This window comes from the organism of the source record quoted next, unplaced genomic scaffold, assembly GCF_019419815.1.
Source record: "Pyrus x bretschneideri cultivar Hongxiangsu unplaced genomic scaffold, Pyrus_bretschneideri_v1 Contig5, whole genome shotgun sequence".
Lineage (NCBI taxonomy): Eukaryota > Viridiplantae > Streptophyta > Magnoliopsida > Rosales > Rosaceae > Pyrus > Pyrus x bretschneideri.
The window spans coordinates 9,387,727-9,411,712 of NW_025999787.1; the positions used below are offsets into that span (position 1 = coordinate 9,387,727).

Below are 23,986 nucleotides of genomic sequence, written 5' to 3' on the forward strand. Positions count from 1 at the left end.
TGTGCAAAACCCAGGATTCCCGGCTAAAGGACTGTTTGGATTTCGCATTTAGCAAGAAGTCTACAGCCTTCACATATACAAAATCAGCAAAACACATCCATCAAGGAACTTTCCTAAAGGAGCTACCTTATTAACCCATCTTCAATAATTCCACATTATAGATACAAGCAATTTCCAAACAAGAAACAACCCATACCTAAAACACATCAGTCTGTGTTACCATGAATTAGATAACCAGGCAGGGACTACTCATACCTACAAGTGAAGACAAGCATCCTCATGCATATGGACATGGGATTCTCACTTCACCTGCATATTTGGCACTTGCTGCCTCCTAGCTGCAAAGGGTAGGACTGAATTCCTTCCAAACGAGAGAACTTACTTACATCGAATTACTAATTGTGAACGTAGTGCATAACATGGGTTTTAACTTTTTCACGTGCCAGTACATAATTGGTTTGTGTCACCATCATGATGGCATTCATATTACATAAATCCCTCAAAACTCCATTTCATAGGTACCGCACCTAGAAGTTCATTTGGAAGAAAGAAGACCTGATCTAGACCCAACTGTTATCCAACTATAGGTGAGGAACTTATATTTCTGTAGTTTGATCGTAAGTGTTTCTCATTAAGATTATCAATTGTCTGGACTAAACTAAATAAATTTTATTTTATGGCAAGAACTAAATGAAAAGGGCATCAACACCTTAACAAACTAGCCATTTATTTATAGAAAATATTATGGAAGCATAATTACAATACTAATCAGTTTGCACAGAAATTTTACAACATGTCACTTGGTTCTTGAAGTGGTCGACAACTTCATTAGTACAAAGCAGTCCTTGCTTGTAGCTTCCCAACTATTCCCCCACCATATCGGGAGGAAATCAAGGCAGTAAACTGTCATTTCTTGCATCTCCAGATTGCGAAATAAACTCCTCTCTTACTTTTACTGCTGATAAGAAATGTACAAAGTAACTGGTGTAATTTACCCGGCAAAATTCCTTTTAAATAACACAAGTTCAAACTTTGATTGGCCTTACCTTTGAATTTACATTCTAATTTCTTGGATAGGAAAACTAGAAGCACTAGAAAAACAAACAAATACCATATGCAAACTATTCTTATACAATTTGAGATAAGTGCTTCTTGCTTTTTGCAATGATGTTGAAAACTAGAAATTAATCTAGTGACGTGAGTTTTTAGTTTTTTATCAAGTTTGTGCCTCCTTTAATTTCTCATTGCTTGTGGTTCTTGTATAACAAAACAAACAGCAGCTAATGGCTTCTACAACTTCTTTGAAACATCACAAGGCGCTTGAAACCCAATAGTTTTAACATCTCCCACCGTCTTAAACAAGCGCCTCCTATTCACCTCTTCAACCACAGACCGGTGCAGTAGTTGGCTTCTTATGTCTACTAGTGACCTATTCCTCATCAATTTACGGCTGTCCATGATCCTTTCATCTTTCGAACCAGATGCTAGTAAAGCTTTGCATCTCCCAACGTATTTTTTCGCTATGGACTGCCCAGCATTGCTGGTTTCTTCGGGACAAAACCTTGTTGATTTGTGACATTTTGATATGGGATGTTTGTCTCCTCCTGTGGGGATCATCTTAGTGCCGTGCTCATTGCCAGAAATGAAACTTAAGTTGGAATATGTTCCTGAGTGCGAAGAGCTTTGTGAGCTGGTCTCATCAAGCAAATCATCTGCAACGGCAACCATTTGCAATTAAAATGTAAGACTCAAAATCTTAAGATGAGGCTTAGCTTAATCCCTATGTCAGTAATTTTAGCAGTAAATGCATCCCTAAAGGCGTTACCTAGGAATCCGAGATGATAGTCAAGATATTATCATGTGATTTTATGTTCTCGTCAGGTCCGTAAAGTTTCTTGACATATCTATAGGGACTTGGGATGGAGTCCATTCTTCACCAAGGATGTGGTATAAGAAATGGAACAGGGGTACAACTAGCCCCATTGATCCCTAATGGACTATAAAAAAAGGAATGGAAAAACAAAAGAGCATTCATAGGCAATGGCCTTCCAGGAAAGACTAGCGTATAGAAAAGACGGCCATATTCACCTTGGGCTTTTAGTTCAAGCAGTAAGGGGCCAAAAATAACTTAGTTCTATGAGCCATACCTTGGAACCAATCGCAGGCATTTTTCATTCTGTTAATCCCATGAGAACTGATCAAGCCTGATAATGATGAGTGGGATGATGAGGAATAAGAGTGAGAAGGGTGGTGAGGTCCATCGTCGTCATCATCTTGATAATTAAATGTGTGGTAGGCTTCAGGTTTCCAATCTGGTGCCAGAGCAGATATCTCCCCTTCAATCATATTAGCAATTTCAAATGGTTCCCAATCAGTGATCTCCAATTCCTTGACCATTTCCGTTGCAACATCAAATGGTGTATCATTCAATCTATCAAAAGGAAAATATATGTTCCTAAGAGAACCTGCATGAGAAAAAGTTGAAGAAACGTTCACCATTTGAATCTCTTGAGTTCACTTTAACTACAACAAGAGCCAGAGGTTGTTAAATAGTACCGTCTTTATCAGCAATCTGAACTTTAAGAAAAATGGTATCATCTTCAGAATTTAGCTTCCCCGTGATTGTCATGTCAGTCCTGGTAGGATAATCGCTCAATTGCAGCTTCTCCATTTCTTTGTCATTTAAAAATGGCTTCGGGAGTCCAAGCTTTCCCAAAGGCAATGATTCATCTTTGCCACACTCGAGAAATGGATCAAGCATTAATTCTTTAGCCGATGATCTCTTTGATGCATTTACCAAGCATTTCCCTACGAATCTCTGTGCTTCCAAGTCTTCAATCCGGTAGAATGCTCCTGGAAGCTTCCCCTGAAGAAATACAGTAGAAACAGGTAAGGTTCTGTTCGCTAACACCTATTAATCTTGACTTTGAAACTTCACCTTACCGCTGTCACTTTCTTGTAGATTTGTGCAGGGTTGACACACTCACTATATGGGTATTCAGATGTAAGCATCTCTAAAACACACATGCCAAATGAGTAGACATCGACTAGTTCGTTGTAATCTTCCTCATATAGTTCTGGTGCCATGAACTCCGGAGTGCCTGAAAGTATCGAGAGACAAATTATCTTCTAGCGGAAATAAGTGCCAGCATTTTTGAGCTAATAATGGAGATAAACGAGTACCTATAACACTGTGAGCAGATTGGGAACCACGGAGAATTGCTGCAAGCCCTAAATCACCAATTTTGACTTGCCCAAGGTGCCCATTAACAAAGATGTTGTCACACTTAAGATCTCTATGGATCACTGGAGGATCATGTCCATGTAGATGTACAAGACCCCGAAGGATCTGGCGGGCCCAGTTCTTTATGGCTCGGATGTCTACCTGATTATATTTCTTCCTATACCTGCAATATGAAGGATAGAGTAGTTTATCAATACATTTAGCGAAATGCATTGAATAGGAATCCTGTTTCATGCTTAAGAATTAGTATCAAGGATAACGGTTCAAAATCTCTTGATCAGTTGTCCTTCTCATTAACATAAATTTAATGAAGAGACGACTTTCAAGAGCAGAGGCTACAATGAGGGTCCGTTGTTGCATTTTCTCCATTTGGGTAGTTCAAAAGATATGCAAATTGAGGAACTAGAGTTAGCAACTAAAGTTGGAAAGGAGATTACTGTCTTAGCGTCCCCGATGTGAACATTTCAGTAATGAAGTTAAAAGTTTTGTGCTCAATGTCGATCCAAGAGGTGTAGAACCGAATAATGGAGTCATGGTTGAGGGTGCCAAGGAGGTGAACCTCTGAGTAGAGCCGCTGCAAATCCTCTGGTGAGCGAAGAACTTCATTAAGCTTTACCTGATTCCATGCCACCTCCATCCCAAGCAGCTCATCAATTGCCTTGTACACTGTTTTCATTGCTCCTTTGCCAAGAACTTCTTCAAACTATTCAACACAAAGAAAATGCTCTCATCACTTCAAAAAGCAATCGAAAAGATCATTTCCATACATAAAACCCGAACAAATTAATTGACTCAACGCGCGAAATTATAAACATACGGTTAATTGCTGTTGAATGCATAATCCTGGTCTTACATTTTTCTGCTGATTTTAATCCAATGTCCACCAATATCAGGTAACAACAAATGCTCAGGAGTCAGGAACTGACTTTTAGTTAAAGAGTACTCATCGGGGCATAATCGGATTTGAAGCTCTCATTCTAATAGTATTACAAGGTTGTCCCTTCAGAGATAATATAGCATCAAGCACAAATGTTTTAAAAGGCAAAGTAGCCGAAGCTAAGGCGTTGCATGGATAGCCCTGCCTAGGCAAAAGCCCTTCGCCTCACGGGACCTAAAATTATTAATATATAGTCTAGTTGGAGGGTATGTCGTATAGTCTAGTTGCACTTAGAGGGTATGTCATATAGTCTAGTTGACCTTGAACTTGGAGGGTATATGTCATATAGTTCAACTGAACTTGAACTTGGGCAGTTTTTTTTTTATAAAGAAAATGCCCAGTAGAACGCCTTAGGCGTGCCTCGATCACGTCTAGGCGAGTTTAAGACTATTCCCCCTGGACAGAGGCGTTTTTGTCACTGCCCCGCCTCCAAAGCCATATAGGCGCGCCTCAAGGCTCCTTATTTAAAACAGAACTTCCAGCTAGATGCTTGCTTGCATAGGCCCAGAAACCTTTTGCTTTTGTTTTACTACTCAACTAATGAAGCACCAAATTAAACAATCAAATTTAATCCCCGATTCTCTCAACTCCTAACAAGCACCATCAATCCAAGTCCAAAGAACTCACAGAATATAAAACCAATATTATTGAGAGAAGAATTAGCATCTTGTATTAAATTAACAATATTTCTTAACACCAACTGTCATCAAAACTAATGGACAATGGGTTAGACTTTAAGGTCATCGGGATCACCCGGATGGCTATTACTCCTGCTTAAACTAAAGTACTTAATAATGAATTAGACAGTGACTCACCCTATAAACAAGATTGACCAAATAAACTATTCCATCTTTAAAAACTATCTAAATTCTATAACCACAGACTTAATGTTATTCTACTTGTGACTGAAAGATCACAGATTTGCAAAGCAAGGTAAGACTGCGTATACGGTAGACGTTCTTTCGACCCTCACAAAGGGTGTAGCTTGTTGGCTTGGAGTCACTCTTCTTTTTAACTTGTGTATAAGACTTATAAGTACATAGACACGTACGTACATACATACATGCACGCAGATATACATACATATATCCATAGATACATACACATACAATATAATTTTGATTACCTACTCATGGCGAGCAAGAAAACCATGCTCACCAATTTGATCAAACTCAAATATCTGATAATCTGATATTCCGAAGTTTAAGATCATTTCCATGGTTTTTCAGATAGTTCTCAAAACCCATCTAATTAAACAACTTAAAGAAACAAAAAGTAACCAACTTTAACAAAAAAAAGGAACTAAAACATCTTAAATTCATGAAAAATATAAGCAAGGTGTACACTTTGAACCACAAAACAATCGATTCCGGCAACTGGTTAACGTTCAAAATATTAAAAAAGTTTCAGAAAACAAATTAATGGTAACATGCAAATTACATACCCGACCATATCTCGCAGTAGGATCCATTTCAACATAGCCAGCCTTGTCTGCCTTCGACATGTTCGAGGATCCCAACTAATGACTTCCCAGTTCCCAAGACTACAAATTCAGACGTTGTTTCTTTTGTTTGACGAACAAACCAGAGACAGAGCAGTTGATCACTAGAAACAAATAAAAGGGTAGCTAAATGTAATCTAAGAGGGTGTGGTGGGAAAATTAAAGGGTGTGGAAAATAAAAACTGGGAAATTTGGGAAATCAAATCCGAGGCTTTCCCTCGTGGTTTTCATAAGAGAAGACACCAAACAAGAGCCAGAAGAGCCTCGAGTAGTCAATCCTCAGCATAATCCAACCCACACAGTCCACGCTCACTACCACGGCGCGTGACGCCCACTCGTACTTTTTGGCAACCATTCGTGATTTGGGTTTTTAAGAAGATGTCAAATTTTAGGGGCAGATGGAGAGGAAGTTTGAAACTTTGAAAGGAAGAGTTGTGTTTGTGTGGCGAATTTTGGAGGAATAGTTGGTGCGGTTTTGGAAAGGGGCAGTCTGGGAAGTTTCCAAAAGTTTTAAGGAATCAGAGAGATTGCGGTGGAGTGGAAGATGGGGTACGAAACTTGAAGAATCTGCGGCTGCACATTGTTGGTACCATTTGTAGGAAAGGGAAGAAATCAAATTGTACAACTTTGCGGGATTTTGTAGTTGTTGCGGACAAAGCAATTGAGATTTCAAGTGAATGGAGAGAAGTGGTAAAAGCTGTAAATATAGGAGAGAGGCAAATACTGCACCATTAGTAGACTGTACAGGACGAGATGTGAGAGTTGGTGGTGGTGGCGGCAGCAACTCCCTAGGACTATTGTTTTATTGGCGAGATTTTTTAGTGTGTCGGAAATATAATTAAGTTGACAAAGTATTATAATATAAGTGATTAAATTTTTTTTTAAACTTCCAACCATTTGTATTCTTACATTTGGTGTACCTAGCTGTGTTATGTGAACAAAATAGAACAGGAAAAAAAATTTCTTGTTTTATTGCATCAAATGATTTGCCTTTTTTTGCATTTTGTAGGTTGGACTTCCGTTTGGTAATGTTTAATGTGACCATCATTATATAGTTGACTGTGAACCCATTGACTTAAAGAAAAAAAAAAAAAATTTCAATAATAAATAGGAGGAACGGTTTGGCTCCTAAACTAATTCATGGAATCTCATGATAACATTATTATAAATCATTTTATAAAAATTATATTTATAAAAATATTAATTAAAAATAAAGTTATTTAATCAACCAACCGTAATAATTAGATAGACAAATATACTTTTATTGTACATGATTATTTGTTTTTATATAGTTCGATGACAAAACAATCTTATATTTTATTGATTTTTAAGAAATGATCTTTACTGAGTTATTTATAATATGAACAATTTTGATCATAAACATGAAATTTTGTGAATTTGTTACAAAGCATCTTGAGGAGAACTCCTCACCATGGAAGAGCCAAGTTAATCCCTATAACTAGTAAGAGCTATGCAAGAGACGTGTATCACAAACCCTTTTAAGAGTTTTTTTCTTTCTTTTATGCATTCAAAGATATGGGTTTGATTCTTTTGTTCTTATAATAAAAAAGCAATAAGTGAGATTTAAACTTAAAATTTCTTTCAAGATATGCTCCCAGTCCTAGTATATGCCAGTGACATATGATAGTTGAGTCAAGTCCACAGACATCTGGACTAGCATCCATTATATGCTCAATAATATGAACGCTTTCCCTTGTTTCATCTTAAAGTTAAGTTAATGATGATGTATACTTGAATCATATTTTATAGATCATAAAGATCTCAACTATAAACTGATACATCATGTGACTTACAAAATATGATTTAAAAACATAACCCCTCAAGTCTTCGACCCTCTCCAGCATTTTCCTTAAGGCAAATACGTTTTGTTTAGGCACTTGTCCAAGCACTGCTAAACAAACTTGATGTTGTTGGTAAATGGTAAGGATGCTTCTTACTCACTGGAATTTTCTCTTACCGGTCGATCACAATCTGCAACTACAATGTTATTTTTCATAAAAACTGTGAGCTATAATTCGTAATCCGACTTTCCAAACCCTATTTTCGTATTTTCGATGCACCATAAATTTCTTAAATAACTGTGGGAATCCACTGAGGGCGCCCACCTCATGATTCTTCCAAGTATTTAGTATTGGGTTGACAAATCTATCAACCTCGCACTTATCTTTTCATGCATTTCAATTTTTCATGGGGGTCCCTCCACTCCCCACTTATTCTATTCTTATCCTCTCTTTCTCAATGATATTTCTTCTTTGTATTTGGCCCCATTCTTCTCCTCACAGCATACTTCACAGTTACCTCAATATATATATATATATATATATATATATATGCTGCATGAAACCTGTGAAATTTGTCACCAAAACATTTTTATACCCTTATTTGGCTGACTATTTCGGCCACGCATGCACACATGCCATCTTGCGACTCATCTTCTGTAATTTGTAGTAATTTACAAAAAACTTGTTGATAAGAATTACAGGATAAATATCTGAAAACCCTAATATGAATTTGGACTAATTCAGACACGTGAGAAGGGGAAGACACTTTGTTTGTGGGTTGTAGTGTACAAATTAACAAAGAACAAATATTATCATAATTAAATGGAAAAACTTTCCATTACCATTTTTTCATTCTATTTCTAATGAAGCAAGTCACGTCTTGTCGGGTAAAATTTGAAGAAAAAAACATTAATAAAACATGGTGAAATGTAATTATGGAACCATTTGCTTTTGTCTGTGCAGCCGAATCCAATTATACATTAAAATAAGGGTAAATAATGACCACAAAGTATAATGTTGTTAGTCCAAATTCACGAGTTGCATTATATTAACTAGCCTTCATGCACGCGCATGAATAAGGGTAAATCATGACCACAAAGTATAATGTTGTTAGTCCAAATTCACGGCTTGCTATGCGCAACTTACAAGTTTTAAATGTATTTGAATGCATAAATTGACAAAAGGAAAGTTAAATATTTGAAGTAAATGAATAATTTTAAATCATGCTAAAAGAAACCCCTTATAAACCAATTAAAGCAGCTGAATTCAAGTAATGAAATTGGTTTCTATAGAATTTACATTAAGAATAGAGAAAATAATATTTAATAAACAATTGATTAAATCACATTATTACTAGCTCATTGTGAGACTAAGCTCACCTCCTTCCCCTTGGTGTAGATAATATCGTTTGTTTAAAAAAAAACAATCATTTGACAATTAATTTAATCATATTATTATCCATGTGCAAAAGACATTTTTTATAAATAAAAAAAATCATATTTAATAAACAACTGATTGAATCACATTATTATTAACCTATTGTGAGGTACTAATTTAAAAAAAAAAAAAAAACTTTACTAATTTATCATCGCCGCCATGCGTCTCTTAAGATGTTTTGAACACAATATTCATCATTTTCCTTATTTTTTATTATATTTTTCTTTCTCTCTCACGTGGGCACCATCAACTTTCACTTATTCTTTCATTTTTTTTTATATTCGTCTCTCTTTTCACTTATATTTATATTGTATTTTATGATGACCAAAATACCAAATTACCCCTACATTATGTGATATATTATATTGGGTTGCTTTTGGATTTTTTTGGTTGAGGGGCAATTTTGTCCTAATATTTTTTGTCAACTGCATGACCCCAAATTAGGGCTCTCGCTTTCTATTATATAGATTTTTATTATATTTTTCTTTCCCCTTCACGTAGGCACCATCAACTTTCACTTATCCTTTCATTTTTTTAGGGAGTTTTAATGAAAAACCATATTTTTACACTAAAAAGTTAATCCTGGTATTATTCACTTTACTCTTTATTTTGTCCTTATCATTAAAACTCAAAGTTTTCAAGCTCTTTTCATTTTTTTTTTCTTTTCTCTCTTCTCACTTATATTTCTATTATATTTTATGATGACCAAATTACCCCTATATTATTTGATATATTATTTTGGGCTGCTTTTGAATGTTTTTGGTTGAGGGACAATTTTGTCCTAATCTTTTTGTCAACTGCGTGACCCCAAAAACTTTGTCAGCATGCGTGACCCCAAATTGGAGCTATCGCTTTCTATTATATAGATAATGGAGTATTACATTTATAAGTTCATGCACAGCGAATACGAAAATAGTCAAACTCAATGATTGTTTTAAATAATGAAGAAAATGAACAAATACGGTTCTACAAAGCAATCCAAATCATTCAGCCAACTGTTATATAATTTCATATTTGAATGATTTTTAATAGACATGATTCCTAAGGAAAAAAAACCTATATTTGAGTAATTTTTAATACACATGATCTTTAAGAAAATATTTGAAAAATAAACGACTCATATCATTGAAATACTTTATTAAAAATATGTATGGCACCCCATATATATGCACACTAGTGCAGGTAATTATAGTTAAAGTATGACTAGACAACTGTGCCTGTTGATTAATTTGGCTTAAATTATTGAGTAATGCTATTTTTATCACATTTCTTTATCATCATAGGTGTCAGATGAGTTGAACAAGCTATATTATTTAATTTCAATCTTTTTATTAATTAAAACACTTAAATAATCTTAGGTGGAAGAAGGAGACTTCTTGTATATCACAATCATCATTTAAAAAGATTGAAATTAAATGATATAGATTCTCCAACTCATCTACCACCTAAAATGGTAAAGAAATATGATATAAAATTATGCTAAGAATAACATTACTCTAAATTCTTACATGTGTAAACAACAACAAAAAGGGGTGTGATATCCACACACTCCTTTTTAATTTTCACACATCCTTCTAATTTTGGGCCGTCGAATTAGATGAAATGAAGAAGATCAACGGACATAAATTAATAAAGGGTGTGTGTGAAGTAAAAAAAAGTGTATGGATAGCACACCCCTAACAAAAATTAGGATGAAGATGAACAGGTACAATAAGACAAGTTTTATGCTTGCCTTTGGTGTTTGGAAAAGGATCATCTCCGGATTCCTTCCTCCTAATCCATCAAATCAGAGAATCCATGTCATTTAAATTTAATCAAACGGTTGAAGTTATTATAACTTTAAAAGTGAGCTTCTGTTTGTAGCCGTTGGATCAAATTTCAATAACACAGATCCTCTAATTTGATGAATTAGGAGAAAGAGATCCAGAATTGTTCTTTTTCCTTGGTGTTTATCTGTTACTTGAGTAATTTGCTAAGACAAACTGTGGCTCTAATACTGTTGGAAGACTTGGGTGTCAATGTCGCCTGCATAGATTTTCGTACGAGTTTTACACTTACACGAGAACACACACACACATACCAACCTGCAAAACGATCATGTTTACAATAGGTAAATAAACTTGACAAAGAAATTCATTATTTATCATACGTGATAACTAATATGAGATCAATACGAACAAATTCTTGATAGAGTTCATCTACCTCTCCCGTACTATGCAGGGCCGGTCTTGAAGAGGTACAAGTGGTGCCACCGCACAGGGTTCTCAAATCGGAAGGCCCCTAATTTTCCAATTTTGCATTCATATACCTATATATATTAGTATGTGTAGAATATTATAAACTTGAGTCTTAATGCAAGTGGTATTATTGGATGGTTCAAAACTCATCTCCATCATTTTATCAGTTTATTTTTATTAAATGCATAACTTCCACAAAATAATATAAAAATTTCACACAATAACATGAAATTTATAGAAGCTCAATTGAAAACTAAAATATTTTTTTGAAGAATAAAAAAAATCTTTAGTACTTTTTAGGACCTCCGATTCACTTTCAAATAGGGCCCCTGAAATCTCAAGGCCGGCCCTGACTATGATCTCCTCGTGAGTTAAGTAATCTGCTTGTACGCACACAATTCAGAAATGTGATTGTTTGTCTTATTGAATTGTAATGTGTAAATGTAGGGTGTTAAGCCGCCCACATTTTGTTTAGTGGTGGATGATATCCGCGGAGGCCGTTGAAAGGTTTATTGTGATGTTGAAGGAAGGAGGAAGGATGAAATGGACAGATCAAATGAATTCAGCCAATTTTATATAGAATACAATAATAATAATATACGGTTCAAGTTCATAGTCTTTGTATAATAATTAAGAATAAATAATGTGAGAGACAAAGCAACTTAGATGCTCTTTTTCGGACAAGGATATTCTTCGGATGCTCGTTGTGAAATTTCTAAATTTAATTAATCGTGTTCGTTCATTATATATTGTATAATTAATTTTCGTATTTATATTTAATTTTAAATTAAAATTTTAAATATAATTTCTAATTCCATGTTTGATTGAGTATCCGAAGAAGATCATATTCCCTCTTCTTCCTACTTGATTGTGCCAACCATGTACGACTTAATTTGTTTCTTCCCAAAAGTCGATTGCCACGTCGTCAGGAGACTGTGTGGTTGGAAATGTGGATTCTGGAGTGGACAAAACTTTCCTTTCATTAGGTTCTCTTTCTGAAAAAGACAAAAAAAGGAAAAAAGGGATGCACCAGCCGGGAATCGAACCCGGGTCTGTACCGTGGCAGGGTACTATTCTACCACTAGACCACTGGTGCCTTGATGATGAGTTCGGTTTGCATGTTCTTACTTAACCCTCAAGTACTAACTGAAACAGGTGAACCTCAAGGGATAAAGTTGGTGGATTTATCATTTTAGGGCTGATTTGGTGGGATTAGATTGGATTGGATACTCAAGACGTGTTGAAGGAAGAAATGAATAAACTTTGTTCAACATGAAAGTACAAGAATTATTTATTAAATTCTCACAAAAACGTAGATTTAGGAGCAAACAATCAGCAGGATTTGAAGAGAGTTTCCTTCATGTCTAACCATTTCAAATCCTCCCTAAAAATGAAAAAACATTCACCTCAACCTTATAATCCAATTGAATCGAGGCACCAAACGAGCCCTTACATGCTACCATTTTATTCATCTTGCGTCAAGCACAAGGTTCCTACACAGAAACCTTTGTAGCTGATTCATTTTTTTAGTACAAATATTTTAAATTAATATAAAACCTAAATTCTAGAGGGTGTTCAAACTCGATTACTGAGAGGAAAAAAACACATTGTTCTAAGCAACTTGATTAAACTCAGACCTACAACTGTCACGACTTCACTTAAAACAAATGAACTTGACCAAAATAAACTTTCATCAATTCATAGTAACATTCGACCGAAAAAAATCCTAAACATAACCAAAACTTTCCTGGTTACATTTATATATCTCATCATGTGTATGCTAACCAGTTCTAGCCGAAATACCTGACAAAGGTTTCTCAGTAGTGTGTTTAGAACCAGAAAATTTGGGAGGGAATGACAAGCCGAGGGGCAAACTTTGCCCCGTATATACAACATCCACCCAACCCAATGAAGGCGCACAAATGTGCGCATAGATATGAAACGGAAAAGAAAAGGAACCAGCATGTACAACATGTGCATTCTACATCGAAACTACCAACAACAGAGGTCCCCAAGGATATCGAGGCTGAGAGCAACAAGCCTTCCCGGAAGCTCGGTCTAGTGTATTAGCACCTACCGTCATAAGCGTCTTCATTCTCCGATGCATAATCCTTCCTTCAATGGCACTCGAGGGGTGAGTGGTGGACATCAACAAGAGAACTTTAGCTTTTGAAGAAAGCTATTGTGCAGGACTACTTCAAATTACCAAATCAAACTACCTCTCCTCATCGGCTCCAAACAACTCTGCTTGATGATTCAATTCTGGCACGGGTGCCTCCCTCCCTTAACTGAAGGGATGAGGATCTAGAGTCGAGTTTCGCTTGCAAGTTGGAGAAACTGTTGTCATGAAAAGGCTCCCAAAAAGGCATGTGAGGTTAATGGTAATCTAATGTTGGAGTTTCCATGACTTAAAACTACGTACTCCGCTTCTGAGAGCTCTCAGCATCATTCTCTAGGTGAGACTGACTGTTGAGGAGCTACAGTGAAGCCATAACCAAAGGCGTGTCTCTGAAATGGAAAACAAGTTCCTGGTGCCTGTTTCCTTCCCCTTCCAGGCAACCTATCCTTTAAGGGACGGTAATTCTGAAAAGACTGTAATAAGATAACCATGAGATTATGAAAACCAGGACTAGTCCTCTGCTGAGAATGACTCTATAGAAAAATAAACCCAAAAATATAAAGCTCATGAATATAAAATTACAGAATGCAGTCTGAAAAAATGATTATATAGAAAACAAAATTGCCACTACCGGATTTGGGATGTACGTTCCAGTCCCTCGGGGTTTCCTTTTCTCTCCTCTGAAAGCAGCAACGGAGAAAGTGGAATCATTTGCATGGTACGCATGTGCTCCCCAGTCAACACCATGTACGTTAGTTTGAGAATTAGCATTCTGATGGAAATGAAGGGCTTCAGACATACCTCCCCATCGGTTCTCTTTCCATAGCTGAGGTGACAAGGGAAGACTGGGAAATAAAGGAGGTAATGGAGCAGATCCAGGGAAAAAGGGGCCATATTGCAGGTTCATTCCATGACTGTCGAAATCTCCACCAAGCTCCAACAAAACGTTCAAAGATTCAGAACTTCCAGACAAGGCATTATTGTGCACATTAGTCTGACCATTGCTTCCATGTCTATCCAAAGTATTTACAAAAAACTTGGGCAGCTCATCTGCTATGCATTCCCCTGGTAATGAAAGAATCCAACCAAGCTTGCGAGCTCCATGTTTAAAAGCACTGCATATTCGATAGAAGTTACCTGTGGAAAACCCATCAATCATACTATGATAAAACTCCACAACAGCATGAGAGCGAGAGAGAGAGAGAGAGAGAGAGAGAGAGAGAGAGAGAGAATGCATACTTCTGCTGACACTTCGCCCAAGGTTGTTGTCCTGCTTTAGTGGATCTATTATATTAAGATGCTTCAGGGAAAAAGCTCGCAAGTTTGTCTCATACCCCTTTGCTGGAACAGAGAACATTTCCACACAATTTCTAATAAATTCTTCACTCAGCAGTAGATCAACTCTCCCGCTTTCGGGTGCCTTAGCTGCAGTTTAAGTGAGTGAGTCACAGAGAGAGAGAGAGAGAGAGAGAGAGAGCACGATAACACAAATAAGCCACCCAACATCAAAAGCACACAATAATATCTCTTACCCACTATATCAGGCAAGGATGATTTGCATACTGGTCCGTTTAAACTTATACAATAGTTCTCCCAGTCAAATTTGCTGAAGTAATCCAAAAATCTATAAAGGACCTATAGAAATGAAAAGTAATTAAGTTCTTAAACTTATATATATATTTTTGAAATAAGGACTCAAAATTGACTTGGGAGTACTCACTGCCAGAGGGCCATCCAGTGATGAATGGAAAAAATGGAAAACATATAGGATTAATATTTCCAAAGCATATGTTGAAATCAAACCATGATGGGCCCCAAGAATACGACTCTCATAGTAGCACCAGGCTTTAATCAGAATAATACTCCGCTTGAAGAGGTGATTTTTGCCAATATAATTATCAACCTGCACACGAAGCGACATGAGAAATAATACTCAGGAGTGAACTTTCATGCCAGTGATATAGTAGGTAAATTAAAATAGCATGGAGCAATCTGATTCAGTTATGCAATACCAACCGTAGCTAATCAAAATTTGAAGTGATCATACCTGTTCAAGAAAGTGCAGAGTACTAAATCCTCCTAACTGATTGGAGGATATATCTACAACTATATTTTGTATAATGCACTTCACAAGCTTAACCTGCAACGAAAACCTCCAAATTTGAGATGATGTATCCTCGTAAATGGAAATTGAAAATGTATAATGAAGAAAATTATGATATCTTCATCAACCTAGGAGCGTCATCAATGAGCCTGAAGCATTGATGTTAAAACACAGGAAAGTAAAAGCACTCAACAAAATCCATGCAAATGTTGAGTTCCATAATATCCAAGCATGAATATCAGAAACCTTTCCTATTAATAAGGTAAAGTCCAACGACTTTAATCTAGCGAATAGAAGAGCTATAAAAACAGCTGTGTTGTATATATAAAGGGGGGCAATATACCACAATAGAACTCTGAACCAACATAATCAGTTCTAGACAATGTATGGAACAAAAAAGTATTGTAAGTTGATGCAAACAAAAGAAAAATACCAGAGACTTCAACTCTAATACTATATGGAATTGGAAAGGTTTTCAAAAAACTGAAGGTTCCCAGGAAAAAAAAAGGCATCATGGTGAGAAGAACCTCTGCATCAATGTAATGTACATCTTTCACATGAAACGGAGAAGCTTCGTTGTTCTCCTCTCCCTTCATAATTGCATAGACATCAGTTGCAAAGACTTTATCAATATTTGCACTGCCAAATGCCGTCATATCAATATCTCCATCAGGCAGATACGTTTTCAATGGAACTGACCCATAAGGAAAAACCTGTGAGATAAACAACACACAAAAATTGCAGACGTAACTTATTAGCAAGTCAATGAAATGAAGAAACTCGGAAACATCATTAGTAACATCACCGGTTTCTCAAAAAAAAAAAAAAAAAAAAAAGAACTAGAAAACAATATTGCTTCACAAATTTCACCAAGTCCCAACATTTCATTGCCAAACAGAAATCGAACACGAAAATATGCCTCTAAAAGTAATTAGGATCCAAACAAAACTCAATTAACGCGTAAAGTATCCATTTTTTCAGCTCCAAACAAAAATTCCATTCCATTTATTGAAGTCATTACGTTGAAAAGCTACGATCAATCACATCACAAGTAACATTTGCTTACAGGTGGGCAGTGGCACTGCAAGTCTAGACAAATTTGGACATTACCAGCTAAACCATATCGCCATTACCACCAAATTGCACAAGAATTACACAAAACCAACACTAACCCAGATGGAAAACTGAAATCGAAAGAAACGCAATTCGGCTGAATTGTAATTACCTGACACCTGACGTTACATGTGATGAGGTTCTGCACAAATTGAATGACCTCCGTCCTCGTCTGGTGGGCCGCCAGAGTAGGCTGAATCTTTGAGACTATCTCCTGGGTCGCCTGCTCGGCTCCGGCCCAAGACTCAGGGGCTCTGGAGGAGGGATCGGGGTTGGAGGTCGGCAATGACGGCGAGGGCGGCGAAGGGCGGGGTCGATCCTCGCGGAAAACGCCGTCGTTCGGCCGCGCCGAACAGAGGAGGCGGGCCATGAAATTGATCAATGGAGGCCAAATTGGGGGAGGAGAAGAAAATAATGGAGAGAAGAGGAAGGAAACGCCCAAACGGCGCCGTTGAGGGAGGGATTAGCAGAGTGGTGGTCGGAGAATTGGAGAGGAACGAACAGTTTCATTTCTTTTGGTGGTGTGAGGAAAAACCTTTTTAAACCCCCCACCTCCACAAAACCCAAACGCAAAAGCGGCAAAAATCCTCCTCTCTCTCTCTCTCTCTCTCTCTCTCTCTCTCTCTCTCTCTCTCTCTCTCCCCCCCCCTTTTGTTTCTTTCTTAAATTTTTATTTTTTGTTATTTTATTATTAAGTTAAATTGCACGAATGGTCCTTGTAATATTTTCAATTTCATTCATGTATTTTCTGTACTTAACATTTGTACCCCTAGAGTTTCGTTTTGTTTCCATTTACTTATGGGAACCTCTCCATCCAATTGCTCTGACTCTTGAGCAAGAAGAAGGGGTAGGTGGTTTGTGCAATTGCATGTCGGATCTTGATGTGTATTTTTTGCTCGCCTAATTCTCTATAATCAGAATCAAGTTTTTTATTTTTTATTTTTTTATTACAGTTGTAATCCTTTTTCATTATCAATTTATTGTCGATTCTCTCAAAAAATTATAGATACTTCTCGCTTGAAAAATTCAATTAGGCGATAGGATGGAGCTAAATATTTTTAGGTTGGATTGAAAAAAAATGTCGCACGTGCATGAAATGATTGAAAAATGAACTTCGTTGTAGAGCGGGTGTCCCCTTTAGGCCTAGCTTTAGCTACATTCATGTTTGAAGAATTCGAACAACGTCACTGTTCATAATAAAATCGTAAGGATGAAAATGTAAGAAAAACTATAGGAGCAGATAAAAATATAACTAAAGTACGAGGACTAATAGTGAAAATTAACGTTAAATTGATTTTTTGGGAGTTTTCAGTTGGTGGGCCACACGAGTACACAACAACACAGGTCTGCCGGAAAGCGACGCGACGCCATGCAAGCGCAAGGCCGCCACGGAAACGATCAGCTTGTCAAGGAGGAAGCACATGATGTTGCGTTTTAAAAGATGTTAGGTGCTAGTTCGGCAGTGAGCTGGGGTTTAGCGTCTAAATGGTTGGTCGGATTCTAACGGGTGTCTAAGAGAACTAGACGGATTTAATTAAATTTACTGTATTTCATGTAAATAAATGTATGTTTATGCTTAAAATATATATAATTTTATCATAAATTAATCGAAACAGTGATCAACCGACCAAAATAGGTCTAGAAGGAAATTTTCAGAACAGTGACCGCAGCAATGCATACGCCAGGCAGACACCACAACACCGCGCTGATGCAGACGAACGACGTTGTTTCGTGCCGCCTGCTTTTTTCAGACATTGGGGATCCTTGTCCATATTTCATACCGTAAGTATATGAAATATTTATTTCCTAATTTCGCATTCTTTGTCCTTTTTTTTTTTTCCGCTGGAAGATCCTTGGGAATATGTTTTTTTTTTTTTGTTCTTTGTGTGTGAATTTGATTTTTTTTTTTTATGCATATGAACAATTGTCAGTCACTGATGTAGATACAATTGGTTCTTTACTTAATGATACAAGTTATTTGTGTGTCTAAATTCTTAATGTACGTGAATGAATCGATCACTGATGCAGATACGACCTGCCCTTTGCTTAGTTGTACATGTTATTTTTGTGGTTGACCTCGATTTACTTTTTCATATAGGTGAATTATTGTTGTTACTGATGCATGTATGACCGATATGTACCAACTACATGCATAAAAGCAAGAACGGTCAAATTTAAGGAGGAAGATTCTCTGCCTCCCACTTTTTGTGCCCTCCTGTTTTGTATGGTCACGGTTAAGTCACGTTAATATTTTATATTATTTTTTTTATAGAGATAATAAGACAAAAAAAGAATAATAATATAAAATATTAATATGGTTTAACCATGACCACACAAACAGAAGGAGGTAAGTGGGAGGGTAGAAAATCTGCCTCCCAAATTTAATGCTTTATTAAATAATGTAGTAATTAATAAATATAAAAACATTCACTGTTTTTTGTGACGAAATGAAGGGTATATTATTAGGTTCATGTCTTAATTGTTGGGAATAGAGTGCATTGAGCCTAAATATGAAATCATACATTACACTATCAATTAAAACCTAAAAATTGTTCATTTTACTTATGGTCTTGCTCTGTGCCATATTTATTACACAATAATAACAATATCCCAACTGGAAAATGTGTTCAAAAAAGGGAGAGGTAATGTGTTTGATACTTTGTAAGTTGTGAATCAGCTTAATCGTGACCACGTGTAAGGTAAAATTCTCAACTAGCCTCCTCCGAATCCCAAGAAAATGAATAACCGTGATTTCACTAGTAATTCCCATTTAAAACAAACAGAGTGTGTCGAAGAAAGTATGGTACCAAGCTGGATTTATGAGCAAAGAAAGATTTCGTTAAGATTGCTGACTAAGACAACTATTACAACTAGCGAGGTTGAAAGATGTCTTATAGAGATGACGCGGTTGAACATTCAAATTTTTAAGATAATGTATCCCACAAAATGGCATGATTGTGTAGTGTGTGGATTTGGATGGCAGTGCACATGGTTTCTTTGAATATTCAGATGACTTTTGACATACGAAACCTCATATCTCACCCGATTAGTGACGCAACAACAACACGTCTAGTCGTCTACTGTCTTCGACCTGCCATCCAGCCAATTCCTACGCCCGCCAAACCATCCATCTCTTTCTCTGTGGACTTGTTCACCTTTAGTCCTTATCTCCTATGGATGGAAAAATGCTTTACAGAAATTCAAACCCTACTGGACTACTCAATTATGACACGCCTAACCTTTTGTTATTGTTTTAGGACAATAATTGTCTGCCCTCCCACCTTCGATGCTCTTCCATGCTCTCCTGTTTTGTGTAGTCAAGGTTAAGCCACGTCAACATTTTGTATTATTTTTTTTATACAGATAATAAGACAAAAATAAACAGTAATATAAAATGTTAACGTGGCTTAACCGTGACCACATAAACAAGAAAGCACGGAAAAACACCTGAAGTGGGAGGGCAAACAATGCTTGTCCATTGTTTTAACCTACATCAATAAAGCATTTGACCATTAACACCACATAACCACGTGGCGATGTTCGTGAAATATGAACCTTATCGATGAACCTTTTGTTAACATTTTACCCTAAATCCGTTAAGTATCTAATCACAACACAACATTACCACGTGATGGTGTTCATCGAGTAGTGTCCTACCATAAACTACATCACTACGTGGGGGGCACGACTCCAACAAATTTGGATTGAATGCTTAGCAACAAACTAGCAATAAGGAGAAATCAAGAAAAACAACTGATTTCAACACCTGGATCCTACTTTACCGATCAGAGATAACGAAAAGTACCACTAGTGCAACACGAGACATAATGCGAGGATGAGAGCAACTATTCTATTATTAGAGTTCACGGACCAAAACTAAACTCGTACATCGTTCAAAGACCATGGCTACAATTTAGCCTAAAATCTAGAGTACCAAAATCTTCGAAAATAAAAATCTAGTGAAAACCAACACTGGATGAAAATTAACACACGAAAATGAAAATCTCTGGTTTTGAATCTCCTGCTACCTTTTGCAAATAACTTCCCACAACATGATAGTATGACATATAAAGTAACAACGGCGTCAAAGAAACATTCAAAGATAAAATGGAAATAAAGTAAGGTAGCAGCCAAAATTAAAAGACTCAATGCACATCCTCAAAGCAACCAAGCAGCTGATGCGATGCCTTTTCATGGACGAGCAGCTGGCGCTCCAGCTCCAACAGCGCGTGGACCCTGACCAGGAGCACCAGGCGCACCGGGCCTAGGTGTATCCTCCTGAAATGCATAAATTGAAATTGAAAGGTTTAGTAAAAGAAAATGAAAGATGCAAGCAAATGTACAAAATAAAAAATTAAAGCCAAATGTGAAGACATAATACAGTCTACTTTCTAACACTCCAGCATCCCCAGCATTCCCTAGTCCACATAACAACATTATTGGGGAAAAGGTTCCGTACTATAGTCTCACATAACCAATTACATCAAATGTTGCTTCCGTGTAGGAACTATATAGTTAAAAAAGTAAAAGGCTAACATTCGGGAGAGGGGATGTAGCTGAACTAGACAGATAGGAAGCAACGTGCATTTATAAGTACCACCCTTCAAAATTTATCCTAATATTAGCAAATAAAAAACCTTAAATTAAGGAAGAAAGCAACAGCTGGATACAAAAAATCAAAAGCATGTATACCTTAGCATGAGAAACTCCCTGCCAATAAATATGTTAATGAAATAATACTATGATAGCAGATATAAATTTGAAGTTAAACCCAAAATTGTTGAGCATGCGTTTTCAAGCTCCTCAGTGTCACTAATAATGGAAGTACGACGATCATTTAAACAAATAATAAGTCCAAAGCTTAGCTACCAAATATGCATGTCCTAAAGGCAAAAGAGATAACATCCTTGCAGTTGGGTGCTTTTGAACCTCTTTTAAGAAAATTCAAGATGGCATTACCTCCTTTGCTCTTAAACTCGTTAAGTTTGTACAAAATGGACACTAATCCATGTAGGGGGAATGTGGAATGTATAATGTATTAATTTCAGGCACAAAATCCCCAAAAACGCAAGTATTGAACAAACACAACACACAATTTAAATGAAAGTATATCTCACACTGAACCGTAAACCAAATTGCACAGAGGCATAAACTAAAACAAAATAAGAGATAGAGATACATAGCAATGAAATTTTGAGCATACCCTGCGCCTGAAACGCTGAGGGGGCTCACGGTTCCTCCTATTCTCGCGAGACCGAACCCTCACAACGTGGGAGTGGATGGCGCAAGAAACGCAGTATTGCATCTTAGCATACAGCTTAGGAAGGGTGTAACCTTCAAATCAAACAGCATTCCCAGTAAAACATTATCAGTACAATCATCAAAACAAATACAAAACTAACAGCGAAAAACATTATCAGCACAATCATCAAAACCAAAAACAAAAATAACACCGAAAACAAAACGAAGAATAGTTTTACTGTATTAAACAGAAAGGGAAAGAAAAATTACCATCGTAAACACAAGCCTCCTGAACATCCCTAACTGCAGCCTGCTCAACAATGTTCCTCACCAGAAACCTCTTGATAGCTTTGTCCTTTTTAACACAGACCCAATAAATTAATCCTAAAACTAATACTAATTCAAAACCAGAACCCACTTAAAAAAAATCCAAAAACTAATTCAACACCCAGAACCCACTTAGAAATTCAAATCTTTCACTATAAAGATTTAAACTTTAATAAAAATACAAAAAAAGGATAATTAGGTAAAAGCACACCTTGGGGCAGCATTTTCCGCAGTTGGAGCAGCGGATGAACTTCACGTGGCCACGGCCGTGCTTGTTCCGGCCGCCGTTTCTTCTCTTGAAAGTCTGCAAACAGAGAGAGGTTGAGATTTCCAAACTGAATTAAGTAAAATATTAGTCGTTAATCGTGTAATTCGGGGATGGAGATATGAGGTAGAGAAGAATTACCATGTTTGCTGATTTGCCTACAGGGAAGTGAAACCCTAAGCCGCCGTCTGGATCTGAGCTGCTTCTTCTGCTGCTGCCAAACGCTTCGGCGGCCTCTTAAGGTTGGAGGATATATATGGGTGCGCTTCTTTTACTAGGGTTTTGCGGGGTCTTATGATCCATTCGGGGCGGGCCCGCTAAAATCTGTTCATTGTCTCTCACTCATTTTTTTATTTCCCCTAAAAAAAACAATCGATCAAAACTACGTTTACTCAATCCATAAGGAATTTTGGTTACATGTACTGGGTTACGTGAATAGGTCACAATATATTTTAAGGATGATTTCAACGACGAGAAAAATTATTAATAAAGTTTAAGAACGAAAACTAAACTGATACAGATAAAAAACTTTTGTTACAATTTAACTGTAAATTACTGTAACAAACAATTTCATTATATCAATATTGATATCATTTCGATGTTATGTATGTTATGTGGATATCAATTTTATTAACCTATTGTCGTTTTTGATACACTGATAGTATTATCATTTGAATATATTGGTTTCATAATAGTGCTATTTGTGAATGGTTCAATCCTCGCAAACTTCAATTTGTCTACCTTACTGGTTCTTTGCAAAAGATTTCTTTTGCCTTATTCATAGAGAGACTTTTTTGCTTGCAGATTTGGATTCAATTGTTTTCTTGTTATGCACACTCCTGTTTGTTTGTATCGACTAACTTTTGATTTATTCAATTCAATAGTCATAAATAACTGATGGTGTGTAGGAAAAAGAAAAACGCGTATGAAAATCATCTTTGTTTGAAAATGAGCAATAAAACAAACCGCCAGGGCCGCAGGTTAGTCAATGATCAATGTGCTGCCATCACTAGAAATCCAGAAAAAAAAAAAAAAGAGGATTTACAAAATGGAGCTACATGCTTCACCATCATCAACTTAAGTAATCATAAGTCGGAATACACAAGAGGAAAGGAGATCCTCAAATAAACGAGTTACACAAAAGCTGATACACTATGCAATTATGCATCGTCGAAAAGACAGGATGTCTCGGTACAAGTTTCGGAATCCCATCAACGGATGCTTCTTATTCCTGCACAAAGTGGACAAACTCAACCTAAAAACTTACCAGGAAAATGGCTTTAGATCTCAAGGACACACTTTCTTATACACTTCACTTGCGTATTTCCAGTTAATAACGTTCCATACGTTCTTCAGATAGTCTGGCCTCGCATTTTTGTACTGCACAAACGTCAATAATTCAAGACTTCAAGGTATATCCCATGATGAAGAATCAAGTAAGATGGCTAAAGGTCGAAATAGCTCAGCACATATTGGAACAAAGCGGAAGTCCGAAAATTTTTATGAAATCAAGCAGATTTGTTCATTGTCAACTAGTCATGAAACGGCCATATCAAACTACCGCGGGTATAAAAAAACATAATACCGAATGCAGCAAATTTACCTGCAAGTAGTAAGCATGCTCCCACACATCTATCCCCAGCAAAGGTACATAACTTG

The 23,986-nt window shown here is 36.6% G+C and overlaps 3 protein-coding genes and 1 non-coding gene across 6 annotated transcripts; all 4 read right to left on the minus strand.

Annotated features, from left to right (window-relative positions):
• Positions 1-710: 710 nt before the first annotated feature.
• On the minus strand, positions 711-6,444 carry LOC103945882 (probable serine/threonine-protein kinase WNK4). 2 transcript variants are annotated; one of them, XM_048568934.1, is made up of 7 exons: positions 5,626-6,444; positions 3,804-3,947; positions 3,184-3,407; positions 2,944-3,101; positions 2,557-2,866; positions 2,148-2,465; positions 711-1,712 (listed from the first exon to the last, which is right to left on the minus strand). In XM_048568934.1, the coding sequence occupies exons 2-7, from the start codon at positions 3,848-3,850 to the stop codon at positions 1,291-1,293; spliced, it is 1,479 nt and encodes a 492-aa protein (XP_048424891.1). In that variant the 5' UTR covers positions 3,851-3,947; positions 5,626-6,444; the 3' UTR covers positions 711-1,290. The 2 variants fall into 2 exon arrangements, with proteins under 2 accessions (XP_048424891.1, XP_048424890.1); XM_048568933.1 differs by having other exon boundaries at positions 3,682-3,947; positions 5,626-6,443.
• Positions 6,445-12,183: 5,739 nt separating this feature from the next.
• Positions 12,184-12,254, minus strand: TRNAG-GCC. Its single transcript has one exon. It is a non-coding gene; the product is annotated as a tRNA-Gly (tRNA).
• A 577-nt stretch (positions 12,255-12,831) lies between these two features.
• On the minus strand, positions 12,832-16,914 carry LOC103945896. 2 transcript variants are annotated; one of them, XM_048568935.1, is made up of 9 exons: positions 16,607-16,914; positions 15,909-16,094; positions 15,325-15,417; positions 14,998-15,180; positions 14,810-14,912; positions 14,517-14,702; positions 14,079-14,414; positions 13,909-13,957; positions 12,832-13,750 (listed from the first exon to the last, which is right to left on the minus strand). In XM_048568935.1, exons 1-9 carry the CDS (start codon positions 16,862-16,864, stop codon positions 13,726-13,728), a joined length of 1,419 nt encoding a protein of 472 aa, XP_048424892.1. In that variant the 5' UTR covers positions 16,865-16,914; the 3' UTR covers positions 12,832-13,725. The 2 variants fall into 2 exon arrangements, with proteins under 2 accessions (XP_048424892.1, XP_009354768.2); XM_009356493.3 differs by having other exon boundaries at positions 13,909-14,414.
• Positions 16,915-20,330: 3,416 nt separating this feature from the next.
• Positions 20,331-22,629, minus strand: LOC103945902 (40S ribosomal protein S26-3). Its single transcript, XM_009356503.3, has 5 exons — positions 22,469-22,629; positions 22,274-22,366; positions 22,006-22,090; positions 21,698-21,828; positions 20,331-20,772 (listed from the first exon to the last, which is right to left on the minus strand). The coding sequence occupies exons 1-5, from the start codon at positions 22,469-22,471 to the stop codon at positions 20,686-20,688; spliced, it is 399 nt and encodes a 132-aa protein (XP_009354778.2). The 5' UTR covers positions 22,472-22,629; the 3' UTR covers positions 20,331-20,685.
• Between the last annotated feature and the right edge of the window lie 1,357 nt (positions 22,630-23,986).